This window comes from Myotis lucifugus, unplaced genomic scaffold (assembly GCF_000147115.1).
Source record: "Myotis lucifugus unplaced genomic scaffold, Myoluc2.0 scaffold_136, whole genome shotgun sequence".
NCBI lineage: Eukaryota > Metazoa > Chordata > Mammalia > Chiroptera > Vespertilionidae > Myotis > Myotis lucifugus.
The window spans coordinates 2,390,127-2,408,823 of NW_005871184.1; the positions used below are offsets into that span (position 1 = coordinate 2,390,127).

The 18,697-nt window shown below is 40.6% G+C and overlaps 1 protein-coding gene across 1 annotated transcript in view; it reads left to right on the plus strand.

Annotated features, from left to right (window-relative positions):
- ADAMTS3 (ADAM metallopeptidase with thrombospondin type 1 motif 3) overlaps positions 1-3,711 on the plus strand; it is a 249,541-nt gene extending 245,830 nt beyond the window's left edge. The window contains exon 22 of the mRNA XM_023758660.1: positions 2,872-3,711. Within this exon, the coding sequence (XP_023614428.1) occupies positions 2,872-3,431 (560 nt within the window). The 3' untranslated portion in view covers positions 3,432-3,711. The remainder of the gene's footprint in view (positions 1-2,871) is intronic.
- Positions 3,712-18,697: the final 14,986 nt, after the last annotated feature.

The window sequence follows — 18,697 nt, forward strand, 5'->3', positions numbered from 1 at the left end:
TTTTAGCTAAAAGAAAATGTTTTTATTATAAAACCGAGGTGCTGATGGGAGGACATCACTATGTTATGTTAGTGATTCCACATCCTTTTAGCTTCTCTCTTACTCTGAAATGTAGAATTCTAAAAGGCCACCTGTTTCTACCATATATCAATGGAGTAAGTAATACTTCCCTTCAGAGTCTCAAGCTGCAATTAGAATCAAATGGCCTTTTGAGACCCTGTGTAAAACGTTTTTTTCTGAACTCCTTAGAATGATCTGGGCATGGAGTGAGAAGGCTAAAAAAACTTCCTTAATTTTAAGGATTTTGCCATATGAACCCTTTTCTAAGCCCCGTTTTTGATTGTACTATTTATGGCTGCCATTAAGCCCTTCCCATCTATCCCAAGGCAAATTACCCATGAAATTAATATATTTCTTTGCTCTTATTTTCCCCCCAGAATATCTCTGCCTTTTCCCTCTTCCATATAGAAGCATATTCTGGCCATAATTAGACCCAGGCTGTGTACTTGTCCCTGCAATGCCAAGCTGCTCACACTTAGACACAGCAGACCCTTATGTGGTCTCCTTCTTTAACTCAAAGAGAATAGAGCGCTTTAAGCTGGGCCACATAATTTAGAAGGTTTCAAAGACTTGGAACCAGAATGAGGGTGATGGAGGTCAGGAGTCAATGGGAAAAGAGAGTACAGGGTCAGATAAGGTCCATTATCCTAGGACCTAGAGGCTTAATTACACAGGAAGAAGAAATTATCTTCCTTATCCTATGTAATAAAAGCCTAATATGCTAAGTGTCCAGTCATCCATTCAACCAATCAAAGCATAATATGCTAATGATATACTAAGGCTGCTCAACCGCTTGCTATGACGCACACTGACCACCAGGGACAGACACTCTGACCAGTAAGTTATCTTGCTGCTGGGATCCAGCCAACTGGGACTGAGCAAGACAGACCGGACATGCCCTGGAGCCCTTCCACGGTTCCTCCCCGGCTGTTCAACCTTCCGCGTCCCTCCCTGATCATGCACCAGTGTGGTCCCTCAGCCTGGCCTGCGCCCTCTCGCAATCCAGGACCCCTCAGGGGATGTCGGAGAGCTGGTTTTAGCCTGATCCCACAGGCCAAGTTGAGGGACCCCACTGGTACACAAATTTGTGCACTGGGCCTCTAATCCTATCTAATAAAGAGGGAATATGCTAATTGACCCTCATACTATTGCAAAGATGGCATCACCCACAGCCAATAAGGAGGGGATATGCTAATTGACTATCCTGCCCTCGAAGATGGCAGCGCCCACAGTCAATAAGGAGGAAATATGCTAATTGCCTGCCCTCAAAGATGGAGGCATCCACAGCCGCAAGATGGTGGGGCCCAGTCCCCTTAGCCCCGCTAGGGTGGCAGGCATGTGGCCACTCCGTGTGCCTGCCTCTGGAGACCCCCAGTCCCCTCAGCCCCCCAGCCACCTAGGGCTGGCCGGAGGCGCAGGCAAGCCTCGGATGGTGGCTGCCCAGCTGCCCAGGGCTGCCTGAGGCTCAGGTAACCAGGGCCGGCCGAGGCTTGCACTGCCAGCAATGACAGCAGCAGAGGTGTGATGGGGCTTTGCCTTCCCCTGATCGCCGAGTTGCCTCCCACCTCTGAGGGCTCCAGGACTGTGAGAGGGGGCAGGCAAGGCTGAGTGACCCCCCCCTCCAGTGCATGAAAATTCATGCACTGGGCCTCTAGTTTTAAGATAATAGGCATAGAAAAAGTCATTTACATATGATGAGGAATTGATATTTGATGTGAAACCTCATTAACACCTTTTGTACCGCATGTTTTCGGGCAAACTGCACGTTATTTAAATCATCATAATGCACTTTAGGTGTCGTTTTTCAATAATTATAACATTTTTATTTACAAAAACAATTAAACAATTAAACAATTAAAGTTCCTAGTACTTTTTTAACGTATGGTACTGCATAAAACATTTTCCTCTATGAAGAGGGACCAAACAAAATTTACATAAGTATCTAGATTCGCTCCTTTTTCCATGGGTATGAAAAACGAGAAAACTCGTGAGCGGTCCCTTAACAGATGGCGCGTGAAACACGAGAAAACTCGTGAGTGGTATGAAAGGTGTTAAGGTGATTCTCAGGCATTCACAACGTAATTAGAAGATTACTTTAGCTAATAGAAAATACTCAAACATCATACTATATGGTAGATTTGTAAATGTCAGGCAAATATAAGTCATTCCATAGTTTGGGACGTGGACATGGTTCTGTAACTCTAGTAGGTAATTTATCATTTCTAATACATAATAAATAAAGGTGGTATTTTTAGCTCTCCTGTTGGCCTTGCCAACTGACCCTTTTTTTTGTTCTTTTTCAAACTCAGAAAAAAAGATTCTTTGACAAGTTATATGGCAGGTTCCTTACTTAACAATATAGTATTAGCCAATAATACATCTAATTAAAACATTATCTCAGTTTTTTCTTTGGTAATATATTTTTAAGATTTAATTTGTTTTAGCAGGTCTTGAGTATATATTTTTATTTTAAATTTAATATAGAGGCTACTCTATATTATAAAATAAAATAAATCAGATGCTTCTTTATATCCTAAAAATATATGTGGTAAAAATAATCCTATTTTCTCATTAGGAAATCAGATATATGTTCCTAGTGAGAACAAAAAAATACCCTTGCTCTGAAGACTCCTGATGGACATATTAAAATGGAGGAAAACCCAAATGCTTTGCACATAAAGGACTACTTACTGCATTGAATTCATCCTCATGCTGATATCTGTAATGTAAAGCTTCCTTTGAACAACTCCCATCAATGTCTGGTTTTACTTAAATCTTTTGTAAATTCATAAAAATTTGTACTTTTTGCAGATGAGCCATGTTTGGGAGATAAATCCATATTCTGTCAAATGGAGGTGCTGGCGCGGTACTGCTCCATCCCAGGTTATAACAAGTTGTGCTGTGAGTCCTGCAGCAAACGCAGCAGCACCCTGCCACCGCCCTTCCTTCCTGAAGCTGCTGAAACTCGTGATGAAGTTATCTTTAACCCCAGTGACCTCCCTGGATCCCTAGTGATGCCTACATCTTTGGTTCCTTACTATTCAGAGACTCCTGCTGAGAGGAAGAAATCTTTGAGTAGGATCTCTTCAGCAGGAGGTCCAAATGCATATGCTACTCTCAGGCCAAACAGTAAACCCGATGGTGCTAACTTACCCCCGAGGAGAGCTCAGCGAGCAGGAAGTAAGACTGTGGGGCAGGTCTCCCCTGCCACCAGGAGTGGACACCTCACTTCATCCTCACAAACAGCTGCTGCCCCCTTCCTTGCAGTCCATGATTCAACAGGTGCTTCTTCTCAGGCAAGAACCTCAAAGAAAGAGGAAAAGATTAATGACAACAGACATCCGCTAAGATCGCCCACCTTGGAAAGATGAAAAGGTGAACCTAAAAGGCTAGAAATCAGAGGAAAGCCTGGCCAAGCCCCCTCTCCCAGTGGTGCATACAGCTTGTTGAAAGTGGTCATCTCCATACATTGTCAACTCATTCTACCTGTAAATGGAAGAGCAAAAGTGCTGGTTCACTTTCTAGTTGCTTTCCTCCTTTTTTTGTTCTGCGTTGACTCATTACCAGAATTCATTGGAAGAAGGCACCAAAGAATATTAACAGAAGGAAAGTGGCTAAGTGTATTGGTCACTCTCTACAGCAGAAAAGGGACTGGAGCCATTTGTGCATGTCAGCTGATTTTTTTGTTTTAAAAAAGTTATAGTAAAAAGGAGGTGCCAACGGTTTACACCTTAACAAAATATTTTGGAAATGGAGCAAAGAATTTGTAGACTTGTATTTCTATTTATCTATATTAGAAATATTGTATGAGCAAATTTGCAGCTGTTGTGTAAATACTGTATATTGCAGAAAGCAGTATTATTTTAAGAGATGTGTTCTCAAATGATTGTTTACTATATTACATTTCTGGATGTTCTAGGTGCTTGTCATTGAGTATTGCCTATATGACATTTTTGGGGCTGATATTCAAAGCAGAATGTTACAAAGAAGAAGTTAGAATTGCAGCTACTGACAATACCAAGGGTTTTATTTAATCAACAGTGTGATGCTTAAGTTACAGAAAAAAACAGGTAAGCTGCAGATATACAGATTTCAGCTTACCTATTACTTTTCATCCTTTAATAAAAAGGAATGGACTGTGGTCACAGGGAACAGAGACCAGTCAATGAACCTGTGCAAGAAAAAAATGGAAACTTCTTACCAGGACCTCAATAGGCACCACTGAAGTGTCCTATGTTTTTAAGTTGTGTTTTTTTTTTATTTTCCCATTGTTGACACATCCAAGAAAAAGCATACTCAATGTACTGTAATAATAACAAAGGAATATGTATTGAGATAATTTGTATGTTGGTAGCTGAACTAGAATTTATACTCAAGTACAGTAGGGCTTTGGAAGCAGGTTCTAAAAAGCATTTGTCAATGGTTGCAATATTTATTTTCTGCATGGTTCACACACCCAAATGTTCACAACCACAATGCATCTGACTGCAATAATGTGCTAGTAATTTATGCCAGTGGTCACCTTACTCACAGTGAAGCCAGAAATGCTCTCTCCAGGGAGTGGATGTAAAGTACTTGTATATAGAATTCAGAACTGAAGATATTTATTAAAAGTTGATTTTTTCCTTGATAGTATTTTTATGTACTAAATATTTACGCTAATATCAATGACATATTTTGGCAAACTAGAGAGACATAATTAGAGATGCATGCTTTGTGCTGTGCCTACGGGAGAAACTTAAGCAAACAATAACAGCCAAATCAAAGAGCTAAAGCTGAACAAATTTGATGTGATGCAACCATTTGCATCTTTAAAGTAGTTGAAATGAATTTGATTTGTTCCCCTTCAATGAAACAAAATATATGGACTTAGTTAGCTTTTTTTGAAATAGTGAATTAGAAACATTTTTTTAAAAGTATGTGAAAGAGATATGCACTTCATGAATTATACTTCAAAGAATAAAGAAATATGCATGTCACCATAATGGTTTCGAGGTCAGTTTCTGAACTGTTTAAATGTATTATGCATGCTAACATGAAGACATGTTAACCTTCAAAGCACAGGATGTGCAAGGACTTTTGCATTTGAACCATGATAAACTAACAGCTTCACCTATTGACTCTATACCTCCAAGGAATCGCTGCTACTTTGTGCAAGACTTTTGAAAGTCAAATGAGTTAGGTGAATTCCAGATCATAAAATAATCCCGAGCCTCAAGTAAAGGTCATTCCCCACCCCCCAAAATGAATTCTCTCTAGTTTGCTTGCATGTGTATACATCTGGTCCATAGGAGAGTTTAAAGATGGTCACACACATACACCTCCCATAAAGATGTACACATTCGTTATACTTCTGATCTTCGAGCTTCCTTTTCTAGTAAGCTAAACATTCTTTTTTTTATCAAAGTGTACACTACTGATGCTGTTTGTTGTATTGGGAGCACGTAGCAATAAAAATGTTAATAAAATATAGATCTGGCTCCATTGAGGTTTTTATCATTGGATTCATCACTGAGTAATGAAAAAGTTCTCTTTCCACCTACAAAGTGAAATAGCATCAAATCCATTTGCTATTGGACTTTCTCTAAACTGTTCAAATGGAGTGACAGTGTCTCCTAGTCTCACGTTAGGGTGTATCATAATATACTTTAAAAATAAAAATTTAAAAAACAAGGTTTTATGGGGTGTGGCTTAAGTTCATTCCACAGAATTATGAAGAAGCAGAGAGAAAATGATGATTATATATATATATATATATATATATATATATATATATATATATATATATATAAGGGGGGTAGACTGTTAAAATGCTGCCCACCAGCTTTGAACCTTGATTGCCTGAGGATTGGCATGACTCTGAAGTATGGGGAGGAACGGAACATCACATTGGAGGGCCTTCCGGGAGTCACCACCTATAACTTCATACGTAAATGAGTTTAGGTAACCTGGCTAGGTTTCCTTGCCTGTAAAATAGGAGACAGAACTTGAAACACCATTGTGTGAGGACTGTGAGAAATGACATATAGCTGCTAGCATATAGTAACTCACAATTACTAGTGTCATTATCCTTATATCATCCCCAGCCTCCTCCTCATCTTCACTGTGTGAACAAACCACAGCTTTCCTCTAGGGTCCATGGCTAGTTTGAATCACAGTCACTGGACCTATTGATCGTGGTAAAGAATGGAGTTTAAGGAATCTAAGGACAAAAAAATGTAGCTTTAAAAATTGATGGGAAAGATTAATTCATTAAAAATGCTCATCAGTCATTGATTTTTGAAGATTTGTAGCTATTTATACTCACGCTGCTTTTGCCAACATTAAATAGTCAAACTAAGGAATAACCGTTAATTGTATGTTTCTATAAAGGTGGACATGGGTGCAATAATTCCCAAATTATTAGCAAAACAATGTTTCTCATATATTTACATTAATCACTTGGCAGGAATATTAACAAGTCATTCCTTTATACCTATTTTGTATTTTATTCATGAAAAGGCTGCTTAAATATACTAGTAAGATTTTAAGAACTGAAAAATGATGGAAACATAGATAAGGTATAACAGATATCACTTGTTTAAAAGAAGTACTAAATAAAAAATAAAAAGTAAGCAGTTGAAGTAAAACTGCTTAAAATGCAGTAAAATATAAAAGCCAACCTGGGGTGCACAGGCATTACAACACATCAACTAATATTAGAAAACAGTCATCTGGGGCCCAGATGCTTCTGCATAAATCACTTAGAGCTAGAGATAAAAATTAAAGAAATAAAGCAAAACATAATCTACTGAAATAAATTTATCAAAAACATAACTTTTAAGACAAAACAAAGTGCTATAAATTTCTACAAAATCAGAATTACCACCTTATTTCTTTCCCCCATCCTGATGTATAAAAGTGCATAAAAGTCACTTGTCTACTTTGTTGGGACGCTAATGTTATTGCACTGACACTGTTGATTGGAAAGGTTGCTCTTTTCCAGCCATTCATAGTTTCAAACAAATTATTAATTTGACCAGTTAATTTTCAACCATTTTATTTTACAATTTTTATTGTTATTATTTTAAAATTCTCACCCAAAGATATCACTCCCCACCCCCCTATGATCTTTAGAGAGTGGAAGGGAGCGGGGAGGGGGAGGGAGGGAATGAGAGAGAGACACATCTACTGGTTGCCTCCCACATGTGCCCCTACAGGGGCTGGGGAATCAAACCTGCAACTGAGGTTTGAGCCCTTGACCAGGGAATGAACCTGCGACCCTTCAATCCACAAGCCAATGCTCTAACGACTGAGAAAACTCACCAGGCTCAACCATTTGCTTTTTAACAATTCACTGGGGTTTGAGTAGTGACTATATATATATAATCCAGATCATATATACATATATATATATATATATATATATATATATATATATATGAAATCAGAAACCCCAAATTCCTCTGATATCAAGAACAAAATGATTATTCACAGCCAAGTGTTATTCTTACTCAGATCACAAGTGTTAATATCCTTCCCTGTAAGATCATTCCAAAAGCTTAAACCAGAATATCAAAGCTCTTATACAATCCACTAATAAACAGGTGATGCTAAAATTAGAAATATATACACACAAAGAACACTTCAAATTAGCTGTTTGGAGATTTACATGGAGAGACTCTCACTAGTAGTTCAAGAGTGAAAATAAACATCTCTCTGGTCAAACGTAAACGGAGAGTAGGTCTGCTTTCTGTTTCATGCCAAAGAGGTAAGACTTCTAAAGGTCATAATAAGAAGTTAGTGTCCTGTTGAGGGTGTGGGCACCAACATCAAACTACTGGTTCTCTAATAGCCAACTAATTGCAATGTGTGAATTACTGAATGTGTCTAAGCCTTAGTCTTTTCACCTATAAAATGAAGATGACAGTGATCCATACTTCATGGGGCTGTTTGAGCATGAAACTAGATAATCCAAGGAAAGTGATAAACATGGCCTGACAGGCATTGATTGTGCTCAATAAAGGTATGCAATTACTTTATCTCTTTATGGATGACTGACCCCAAAAGATTCAATTTGTTTTTTATTCTTTTGTTGACATGGTGTCAGTAGAGTTACTTTTTATTGTAAATTCTATATATTTTTTTATTAAATTTATTGGGGTTACATTGGTTAATAACATTACATAGCTTTCAAGTATACAATTCTATGATACATTACCTGTATATTGATTTTTTTTAATCAAGGTCACAATTTTCAAAAAGTCCCACATGCCCAAAAGAAGTTGAAACAATATCCAAAGAGAAAATTGTATGAACTAGGTATAGACTATAGAAAGTTGTCCATTCATAATGGACAACCTGGCGAATGACTCCAGCGGTCAAGGGAACTGCACTTTCTGCAGTGTCATCCTGCACCACAGGCTTCCTGCCACCAAATCCTCTTAATGAGGGACACACTTTCTCAGGGGTCCAAGGGATGGGCTCTGACTACCACATGACCAGGGAAGAAGGCTTCTCATATGACCTTTAATTATAACTGAAGGCCATTATCCTCACATCAGCAAGTATCAATGAGATCATCATAAAGAAGTGAGTAGAAGTGTGAACTTTGAGAGAAAAATCTGAAGTCCTATTAGTAAAGCATATTGCACTTCCCACTGAGCCTATTGCAACCCTACACACTACACAGGAATGTGTCCTGCTATATTCATAGGGCATCTTTTTTGTGTATCCTGGGGTGAGTCCCATTTCTCTACTCTGATTTTCAGAAGACCTGTCTAGATGATGTGCTGTATTATTCTGGTTTCTCTGTTGGATTTCTCTTCTACTTTTAATATCTCATATGTTGCCTGGTGCTTAAAGGCAGCAACACAGCCTCTGGCTGAATGCTTTCATAGCTATAATGTCCTCAACATGGAGTTCAAATTGTCAGAAGCAGCATGCCCTGATGCCATCTGCTTTTGCTTTGGATTTTTATGGTGGTTAGAACTCTTAGTTTTTTGTTTGTTTGTGGGTGTTTTTTTTGTTTGTTTTTTGTTTTGTTTTTTGCCACATTGCTAATTCTATAGTTTTCTTTCCTCTATATTCAACCTTCTGACTTGAATCTTTAGCCTGGTCTTCTACACAGATTCCTTAAACATACAAGCATGTTCAGGTCTTCCTCATCTTACAGGATAGGATCAAACTTCTGCTTGACTCTGCTCTGCCTCATTAGCCACTCTCTAATCTCCTTTCTTCACCACCAAACTTCTCAAAGAGAGTGGCCTAGCTTCCCCCGTCTCCTTCCCGTCCCTCACCAGCATTCAAGGTGGAAACCATTGCAGCCTGTTTTCTGTTCCAAGCATACAACAGGAGCTTTCTCAAAGCTCATGGGATCAATTAATTTTTTATTGAGTTCTAATTATGTGCCAGACATTGTTCTAGGTGCTTGGAATACATCATGAGAAAAGTTGGTAAAAACCACACAAAGTACAGTATTTATTATACACTGGTTTGTTACATAGTATGCTAAAGGGTGATAAAGCATGTTGTAGTATAAAATAGGAGGATGGCAGTAATATCCATTTAGCAGGTGAAAGTAGAAGAAAGACTTAAAGGAGGTGAGAGAATTTTAGGGAAGAACATTTGAGGAGGAAGAAATGAGTGCAAAGTTCCCAGGCAAAATAACGTCTGGCATGTTTGAAGAACAACAAGGACAACAGTGAGCTGTATGGGAGTGTTCGAGGGGTGAGTGTTCGAGGGGTGAATAGCAGGCAATAAGGTCAGAGAGGTAAGGGCTGATTGAAAAATCACTAGAACCTGGCAGGCCATTATAAGGACTTTGGTTTTTATTTTTACCAAATTCTCTACAGCATTTCATGGCCTAGTGAAAAGAACCCAGGATTAAGTCCCAGATAACTTGAGTTTGAATTCTACTTCCCATTCATGAACTTGAATTCTCTTAGTTCCCTCATCTACAAATGGAATGAAGCCTAATAGACTTCTGGAATGAATCGAATGAGCTCGTGTGTCTGAAAGTGTGTGTGTTTTTTTAATTCTCCAAGTACCTTTATTATAAGTAGACCTTAATTTTCACATGATAGGCTTTCCCAGTTTCCCCTGCGTCTGACATCATACAGTCTTGAGTCGGACTCTGCAGGACATCTGGGTAACTGCTGCCTGACTCTTCCTTCTCAGGCCTTTGCCTGGTTCCTCTCTCTCATCGCCCCTTAAAAAGTTGACCCCAAATCTACATGTATAAACCTTCTATTCAAACCACAAACACATTACCAGTGTCTGCTGGATATCTCATCTCTGCTGTCATAACAGCCCTCTAACATTTTAAAAACCAAATGACCACCAGCCTTCCAGGTAATCTTAGCTCCACAATCTGTTTTTCTCACTAGACTGAGCCTCACAGAGAACCAACCACACTCTTTCACTAGCCTTTGCTCTGTGTATTTAATCTGGCCCCTTGTCCTTCTGATTCCAATTTTTTGGTCCCCATTTTCTCTGTCCTATTCACATCAGGCCCTAACTAGAATGTCATCACAATTGTCTTGTGATATCTCACTCTCTGTTTCCTCACCCTTCTCTAACATTATAATCACCCATTGAGTTCTTAATGGCAAAATTGCATGAAAATTCACAACTCTTACTTGGGTCACACTGTTAGAATATTTTTAAATTACCAGATTAAAAATAAATGAGTCTATGCTATTGAATTCATTTCTAAGTAGTGGCTGCGGTCAGAGTAATTGGAATAGAAATATTTTATGGTTTAAACTATAACCTGAAAGAAATGTCTAAATGCTGTAAAAAATTCTAGTGTTATAGTCTAATCTTGTGTGTACAAACCACCTAATAACTGGTATTAAAAACTCCCAGGTTTACTTTTCTAGCCCATAGCCTCTCTTGAGTTCCAAACTCATATTTATAACTGCTTTCTTGATATTTTCACATTTGGACAAATAATAAAAATTTCTAACCTAACAAGCCCAAATTTTAATTCCTATTCTTCTCACCTTGCTGTCCCCCAAACTCTTCAAGGCAGAATTTTCCTTTTTCTCAAAGTCTCAGGCCCAAATCATGGTCATTCATGATTTTGGATTAGTTTTTTATTGCTGCTATAAAATGTCACCACAAACGTAATGGCTTAAACAATACAGATATTATCTTACAACTCTGTAGATTAAATGTCTAACATAAGACTCAATGAGCTAATATGAAGATGTCAGCAAACCTGCGTTTTTTTTCTGGAGGCTCAAGGGGCAAATTCATTTTCTTTTTCTACCTTCTAGCAGCTTCCTACATTCCTTGACTTGTGGTCCTTCCCTCCATTTCAAAGCCAGCAAGAGAAGGGCAGTACTCTTTGCATTACACCTCTCTGATCCTTATGTCATCTCATCTTTCTCTCAGCGTAACAGGAGAACTTCTGCATTTAAAGAATCCACGTGATTAGACTGCACCATTCAAGAAGCCAGGAAAGTCTCCTCACCTCCAGGTCAGCCAATTAGCAACTTTAATTCCAATTGAAATTGTTAGAATTCTTAATTTCATTTTGTCACGTAATGTAACATATTCACAGATTTTTGAGATTAAGATGTGGACACCTTTGGGGGGTATTCTGCCTAGCACATACCTCTTTCTTTAATTCTTCACCAAGTCTTTAAGAAATCTTACTTGTTCTCATAAACATAATCTGATGATTTATCACCATCTCCATAGCTACCACCCTGGTCCCAGTCACAATCATCTCTCACCTCGATTATTATAACTTCCTAACTGTTCTTCCTCCTCCTATCTTTGCCCCACTATGCTCCTTTCTATTCAAATCAATTCCTTATTTTACATCAGTCTGACCCCTGTGCATCACCCATCCCCCCCTCCTCAATTCATTACTTCACTGGTCTCATTTCCTACTAGTCCCTCTCTTAGCCTATTCCAGCCACAGTAGCCTCTATTCCATTCCAGGTATACCCCTACCGTAGGCCGTTTACATTAGCTGTGTCCTCTGCTAGGAATGCTCTTTCTGGAGTATCTACTTGACTGAATTCCTCATGTCCTTCAAGTACTTGCTCAAAAGTTACCTGAGTAATTGAGTGATATTTTGGCCATCCTATATTAACATCGCAACCCATATCCATTCCCACAGGCCTCCTCCCAGTCTTATTACTTTGCTCTACTTTTCCTTTTTCTGTAGCACTCAATGCCTTCTAATTTATCATATCATTAACTGTTTCCTTCACGAAAATGTAAGTGTCACAAGGGCAGGGTTATCTGTTTTGTGTAATACTTAGGAGAGTAACTGGTAGGCACTCAACAAATCACTGTTGAATAAATAAATGAATAAGACAATATGAAGGCACTCACTTCCCCTCCCTTTTAATCAATTTTCCACATTTATAAAGGATTCTCAGTACCTCTATTCTCTTTTGCTATGTCCATTAAGTTCTGGCTGCGGGGGAACTTAAGCTTTTTGTTTTCCTCATTATGCTTCATTCTACTTGATAGCATCACACAGAGTTTCATTCTCAAGACATGGGGCATTGAATCTGTGTAGCCATCTCTACACTTTCAAGTTTTAGCAGACTTTTCTTACAATAGACTGCTCAACCCTCTGCCTTCCTTGTATTGTATGAAATAACTGAAAATAATCTGATTCTTGTTTTGGCACAAATCCTACTGCTGGGATCATATGATTTCTTGTTAGCTCAATATATTTTCTAGTTAGCTATAACAGTTTGTCATGCAACAAATGCACTTATTAAATGTAATATAAATACTGATTTGAGTTTATTCCATGATCGTATTTTGAGCTTTAAGAATATACTTGATAATTTGTAAGCCTATGAAAGGACTTTGAAGTCTGTAATAGATCTTAAGATTAGCAATTAATTGAAACTAAAGCTAGATCAATTTTTAATATTAAATATTTAAAAGCATTTTTGAAACTCAGGATTGAGTTACTCAAAATCCATGACTTAAGTAGCTGATCACAGCTATAAGGTATAATAATCTCTGAAAATTATCTTAAAAGTCTAAGGCTGTGATCTTTGCATGTCTCTAAGTATTTATTCATGTGTTTTTCTTTGTTCACCTGGATTTTCTGTGCTATGCATGTATTACCTATTATGCTATTTAAAATTTAAAATACTGTTTCTTAAAGTGGCACTTGAGTTTCCATGGTTCAGAAAATGGAAAAGGTGACTATGGTTGTAGAAGTCAGTAATTTCTAGAGTGAGCTTTGCTCCAGTTACACTCACCTCCGAGCTAAATATCTCCAAGCTTACATCAAGTTTAAAGAGCTAGGATTCGCTTCAAACCTGACCCCTCCAACCAATTTTCTTTCTGGCTCAGTTTCTTCCATATCTTAGAAATTATAGTACTTCTACTCAGTTACTTAAGCCAGAAAACCTAGACATCACTGAATACCCTTCCCTTCATCCACATCCTTACCATATCTGGGTCATAAGAAAAACAAAATTTCTAACATAGTTGTTAAAATCTACATTTACTGCTGTAGCCTTGGTCCAGGCCACCATCCGCTCTCATCTGGAATATGAAAAATGTTTCCCCATCCCTTTTCCTGGTTGTATATACTCTAAAAAATATATTTTAAAATATGCTCCTGCTTAAACGCATTCATGGCTTTCCACTGCACTCAGAATAAAATCCACACAGACTCCTGACTATATACCCCACCTAATTTTATCCACTTCTCCCCTTGCCCTCTGCTGCAGCTACCTGGTCTTTTAATTCCTTATGTGTCAATGTCTTCCCTACCTGCTATGGGGAATGTAGACACTGAGACCATGAAACACCTTCAGAGAGGAGCTAATACTTTGTGTTTTGAGAAGATTTTAAAAGCCCTTTAAAGTATTTTAAAGGAAGAAAAAAGTTCACAAAATAATCAAAGTTAAGAATGGAAGGCAAAAGAGGTGAATCCAGGTAAAGGAAGAAACAGATGTCAGAATGAACAAAATGATACTTTTTGGAAATGTCAAGTAGGTCCATACACCCTGAGCCTAGATCCTGGGAGGATAATGGGTCCATTTCTTCCAGGCCTAGTCCTGTGAAGCATACAATACCTCCCCTGAAGAAAGAGCCCACTGCAAATGATGCCAAATTCTGAAAAGCTACCATATTCTTTTAGGATCTAGAGGTGGTATAATTTTTATTTTAAGTTACACCATGGATCCTAGAAATTTCCAGTTGGTAAATATAAACTATAAATTGAATTTACTTGTAGAGGGTAACCATGATTCTATTATACGAAAGCCTTTCTCGTATATTAAATGCACCTGAAATCTATTTCTTAATGTGTCAAGCCTGCCTCTTAACAAACTATTTTCTTATTAAGTTTATGTCACCTATCTTTATTAGTAGTTTAAATTGCCTTCTAAAAATTATATTCTATTTCTAAAGTAAAACCTACCATATATGAACAAATATTAGCCTTAGCTCCTGAAATAAAATAAAAATTTCCACATCTATTTAACACCTTCTGAAAACTAAGCTGTGTTCTCTATTTCTATTGAAACTGTCAAATCCAGTGGCTGGTGTAAGGAGCTGATAAAGCTAGTCCACATCGGGTTATTTAGCCCTGCTTTGTTCTATATAGGAGTCAGTCCCCATACCATTATCACCAATTGATGCCCTTAAGAAATGTAAGAAATTAAGTCCACATGTGGTTGGGTTTTCTACAAACTGTCCAATTTGAATTCCCGAGTTAGTGACATATTCATATTTCTTCTTTTTCAATGTTCTGGCTGATGGTACATAGTCTCTTTCTATATTGTTTTTCCCCCACTCTATTTCACAAGCTCCTTTCCCCAATTTCCATTCAGCTCCAGTATCTGAATAACAAGAGAGGAAGACATTAGTGGTCATTCAGAGCCTATCAGACAGGAAAAAGCATAACAAAGCCAACTACAGTACACTTGAAAAGTCATTTGCCATACTCTTGATGTGCACCTGAATCAAACCACTTCAGTTTAAACCATGACACTAAACTTCAATGTTCTCCACCTCAAAATTAGGGTAATAATTGTGCCTACTTAGCAGGATTACATGAGGATAAATTAGGTAACACATTTAAAAATGTTATACTATTAGTGAGGAAAACAATACATTTAGGCATTTTATTTGTTACTTAACTTTATTTCTTGGTTAATTTTTCTTTTTTTGTTTCTTTGTTTTTCCAAGTTGATTTTATATTTACTTACTTATTCTGAAAATGAAACCGTAAAGAATGAAGAGATGTGTTATTACAGAATTGAGTATGTGTAGGTAAGTTGGATGCAATATAAAGTATAAAAATAGAGAAAATAACCTCTTAAAAGACCAATCCTATCTAATAAAAGACAAAAGGGTAATTAACCGTACCTCCGCTATGCTTCCCATTGGCGAATCAGCGAGATATGCAAATTAACTGCCAACAAAGATGGTGGCCGGCAGCCATGCAGCTGAAGCAAGCAGGAGGCTTGCTTGCTCCAGTGATGGAGGAAGCCAAGGTTCCCTGCCTGCCGCAGCCTGCTCTAAGCTCCAAAAGCAATAGCTCCAAAAGCAACAAAGTTTCAGTTATAGAAGTCAAACAAACCTCAGATACCTGCTTTCAGCCAGCCGCCTCCTCAGAGCTGGGAGCACCAGTGATGGCAACAAAGTTTCAATTATAGAAGGTAAATAAATCCCAGAATAAAAAAGAAAAGAAAAAAAGGAGAGGCTGGGAGCTTCAGTTGCCAGTCAGCCTGAAAATGGCCCTCAGCCCCTCACCCAGACTAGCCAGGCACCACAGTGGGGACCCCCACCCTGAAGGGGGTGTGACCAGCTGCAAACAGCCATCAGCCCCTCACCCAGGCTGGCCAGGCACCCAAGTGGGACCCCCACCATGATCCGGGACACCCTTCAGGGAAAACCAGCCGGCCTCCACCCGTGCACGAGGCCTCTATCCTATATAGTAAAAGGGTAATATGCAAACTGACCCTAACAGCAGAAAGACTGGGAATGACTGGTCACTATGACACACACTGACCACCAGGGGGCAGACGTTCAATGCAGGAGCTTCCCTCTGGTGGTCAGTGCGCTCCCACATGGGGGAGCTCTGCTCAGCCACAAGCCAGGCTGATGGCTGCCAGTACAGTGGTGGTGGTGGGAGCCTCTCCTGTCTCCTCAGCAGTGCTAAGGATGTCCGACTGCAGCTTAGATCTGCTCCCCGCTGGCAAGTGGACATCCCCCGCGGGCTGCCGGGCTGCCAGAGGGATGTCTGATTGCCAGCTTAGGCCCAATCCCCCGGGGAGCAGGCCTAAGCCGGCAGGTGGTCATCCCCCAAGGGGTCTCAGACTGCGAGAGGGCACAGGCCAGGCTGAGGGACACCACCCCCCCCCCCCGAGTGCACAAATTTTTGTGCACCAGGCCTCTAGTCTATATATATAAAAAGGCAGCTAGCTACCATAACGGCCATAAAGTCCTAACAACCAGTGGCTATGATGCCCACTGTGGCCAGAAAACTGGCCTGATTAGGGGGTGGGGCCAGTGGCCAACCTCGAGGCCCCTCCCCCCTGTTGGCCTGCCCCTGATTAGACTCTCCCACCCCATCAAGAGTGGGGACTGCCAGCCAAATGCCCCCTTCCTTCCCCCCAGCCGGGCACACCCCCAATCAGCCTGCCTGGCCATGATAGGACCATAGCCTTTTCCCTGGCGGCCCACCCCATGATTGAACCCCCTGCCCCAATAGAGGCAGGGCTGAGCGGCCAACATCCTGCAGCCCCTACCCTGGCTGGCCCCACCCCGATCACCCCTCACTCCAATAGGGGGTGGGGCTGGCTGGCCAATATCTTGCAGCCCCTCCCACTGCCTGGCTCCACCCCAGATTGCCCCCCCCAAACCCTGATCAGGGGCAGGGCCGGCCGGCCAACCACCCATGACCCCTCCCCCAGGCCACTGGCCCCTGATTGGCACCCCCCACCCACCCCATTCAGGGGTGGGACCAGCTGGCCCACCGCCCACAGCCCCTCCCCATGGTCGGCCCCACCCCCAATCAGCCCCCCAACCCCAATCGGGCGCGGGGCCCACTGGCCAATCACCTGCGGCCCCTTCCCTCAGCCAGCTTGGCCCTGATCAGGGGCCCTGATCAGGCCCTGATCCAGGCAGGCCAGCCGGCCAACCTCCCGCCATCTCCTCCTTCTGACAGGCCCAGCCCCAATCCGCTCTGATTGGGGCCAGGCCGGCAGGACCCCACTGTGCACAAATTCGTGCACTGGGCCTCTAGTAAAATATAAAAGATGTATTCTGTCATGCTGTCTAATAAGTCTGTCCTTATGAATATATGTGAAAATTCATACCTAACTTTGTTTCTCTCATTTTAATAATGTAATGAGCAAAGATGTTTCTAATGGCTGTACACATGTGCTAAACTTTTACATTGATTTTATAGGAATTGGGGTCTCTGGATTCTCACAAGATCATAATAACTTTAAGGCAAAGCAATATGGCCTGTCTGTGGTCATGGCAACTAACATGGTCTTACTGAGGAGGAAGCATTGCAGTTTTCTCAGTGTGCAAATGCATTTCTATGTTAGATAATAAAATTCTGATGCCCTGCATCCTGGGATAATTCTGAACAGTGGTAGAAATCAAATTGCTCATTAAGAACAATCTCAGTTATAAATATCAGAAAGTGGAGGTGTTAAATTTAGGAGCCCACAGTGGAGGAACAAAACAGCTTAGGAATTAATGTTTCTATTATATTGATTGCCTGCAGTCAAGTGCTGCTTTCCTTTTATCTTTGTTCCTAATTCCCATTCAATTTACATAGCTTGGAGACTCAGAAAAGCATTCACTTCTCAATTTGTAGAAGAAATATTGATAAAGCTATGAAAAGCAAAGAGAACACTCACTGGCAGGTTCTAAGTTACAGTATTTATGTTACTTAATTTGGACAACAAAACAAGTTATGGGGCTTAAGATCTAACTCCTGATGCCAGACAAATTGTACAAGTTAAATATGGCAACATAGGCAAATGCTAATGGGACAAAATATTTAGAATCTTAGAATATTAACCAAGCTGGAAAAGCTATCCTATCTAATAAAAGAGTAATATGCAAAGATGGCGGTGGCCATGGAGCTGGAGTGAGCAGGAGGCTTGAGTTGCCCCGGCAATGGAGGAAGCCAAGCTTCCCGCCTGCCCTGCCAGCCCTGAGCTCCACTCAAGGCTACAAAGTTTCAATTATAGAAGATAAATAAACCACAGATACCTGCTTCCAGCGGGTGTGGCCTCCGCTCAAGGAGGGGTTGGAACCTGGGTTGCCAGGGCAACCCAGGCTTCGAGCGGGAACCAGGGGAAACAAAAGTTTCATTTATAGAAAGTTAAAAAAAATCCCAAAAAACCTGCTTTCCAGCCTTGGGGAAGGGCCCGGGCCTGAAAAACGGCCCATCAGCTCCCCCCCCCAAGGGGGGGGCCGGGGAAAACCAATGGGACCCCCCCCCAACCCCCTAAGGGGGCTGGGGGCCCGGGCCTTAAAAAAAAGCCTTAAGCCTTTAAAACGGGGGTGGGCCAGGGAAACCCAAAGGGGGAACCCCCCCCCCCCCCCCGGAAGGGGGGTGGGGGGCCGGGCCTGAAAAAAAACCCAAAAAAGCCCTTCCACTAAGGGGGGGGCAGGGCCCCCCCGGGGGGGG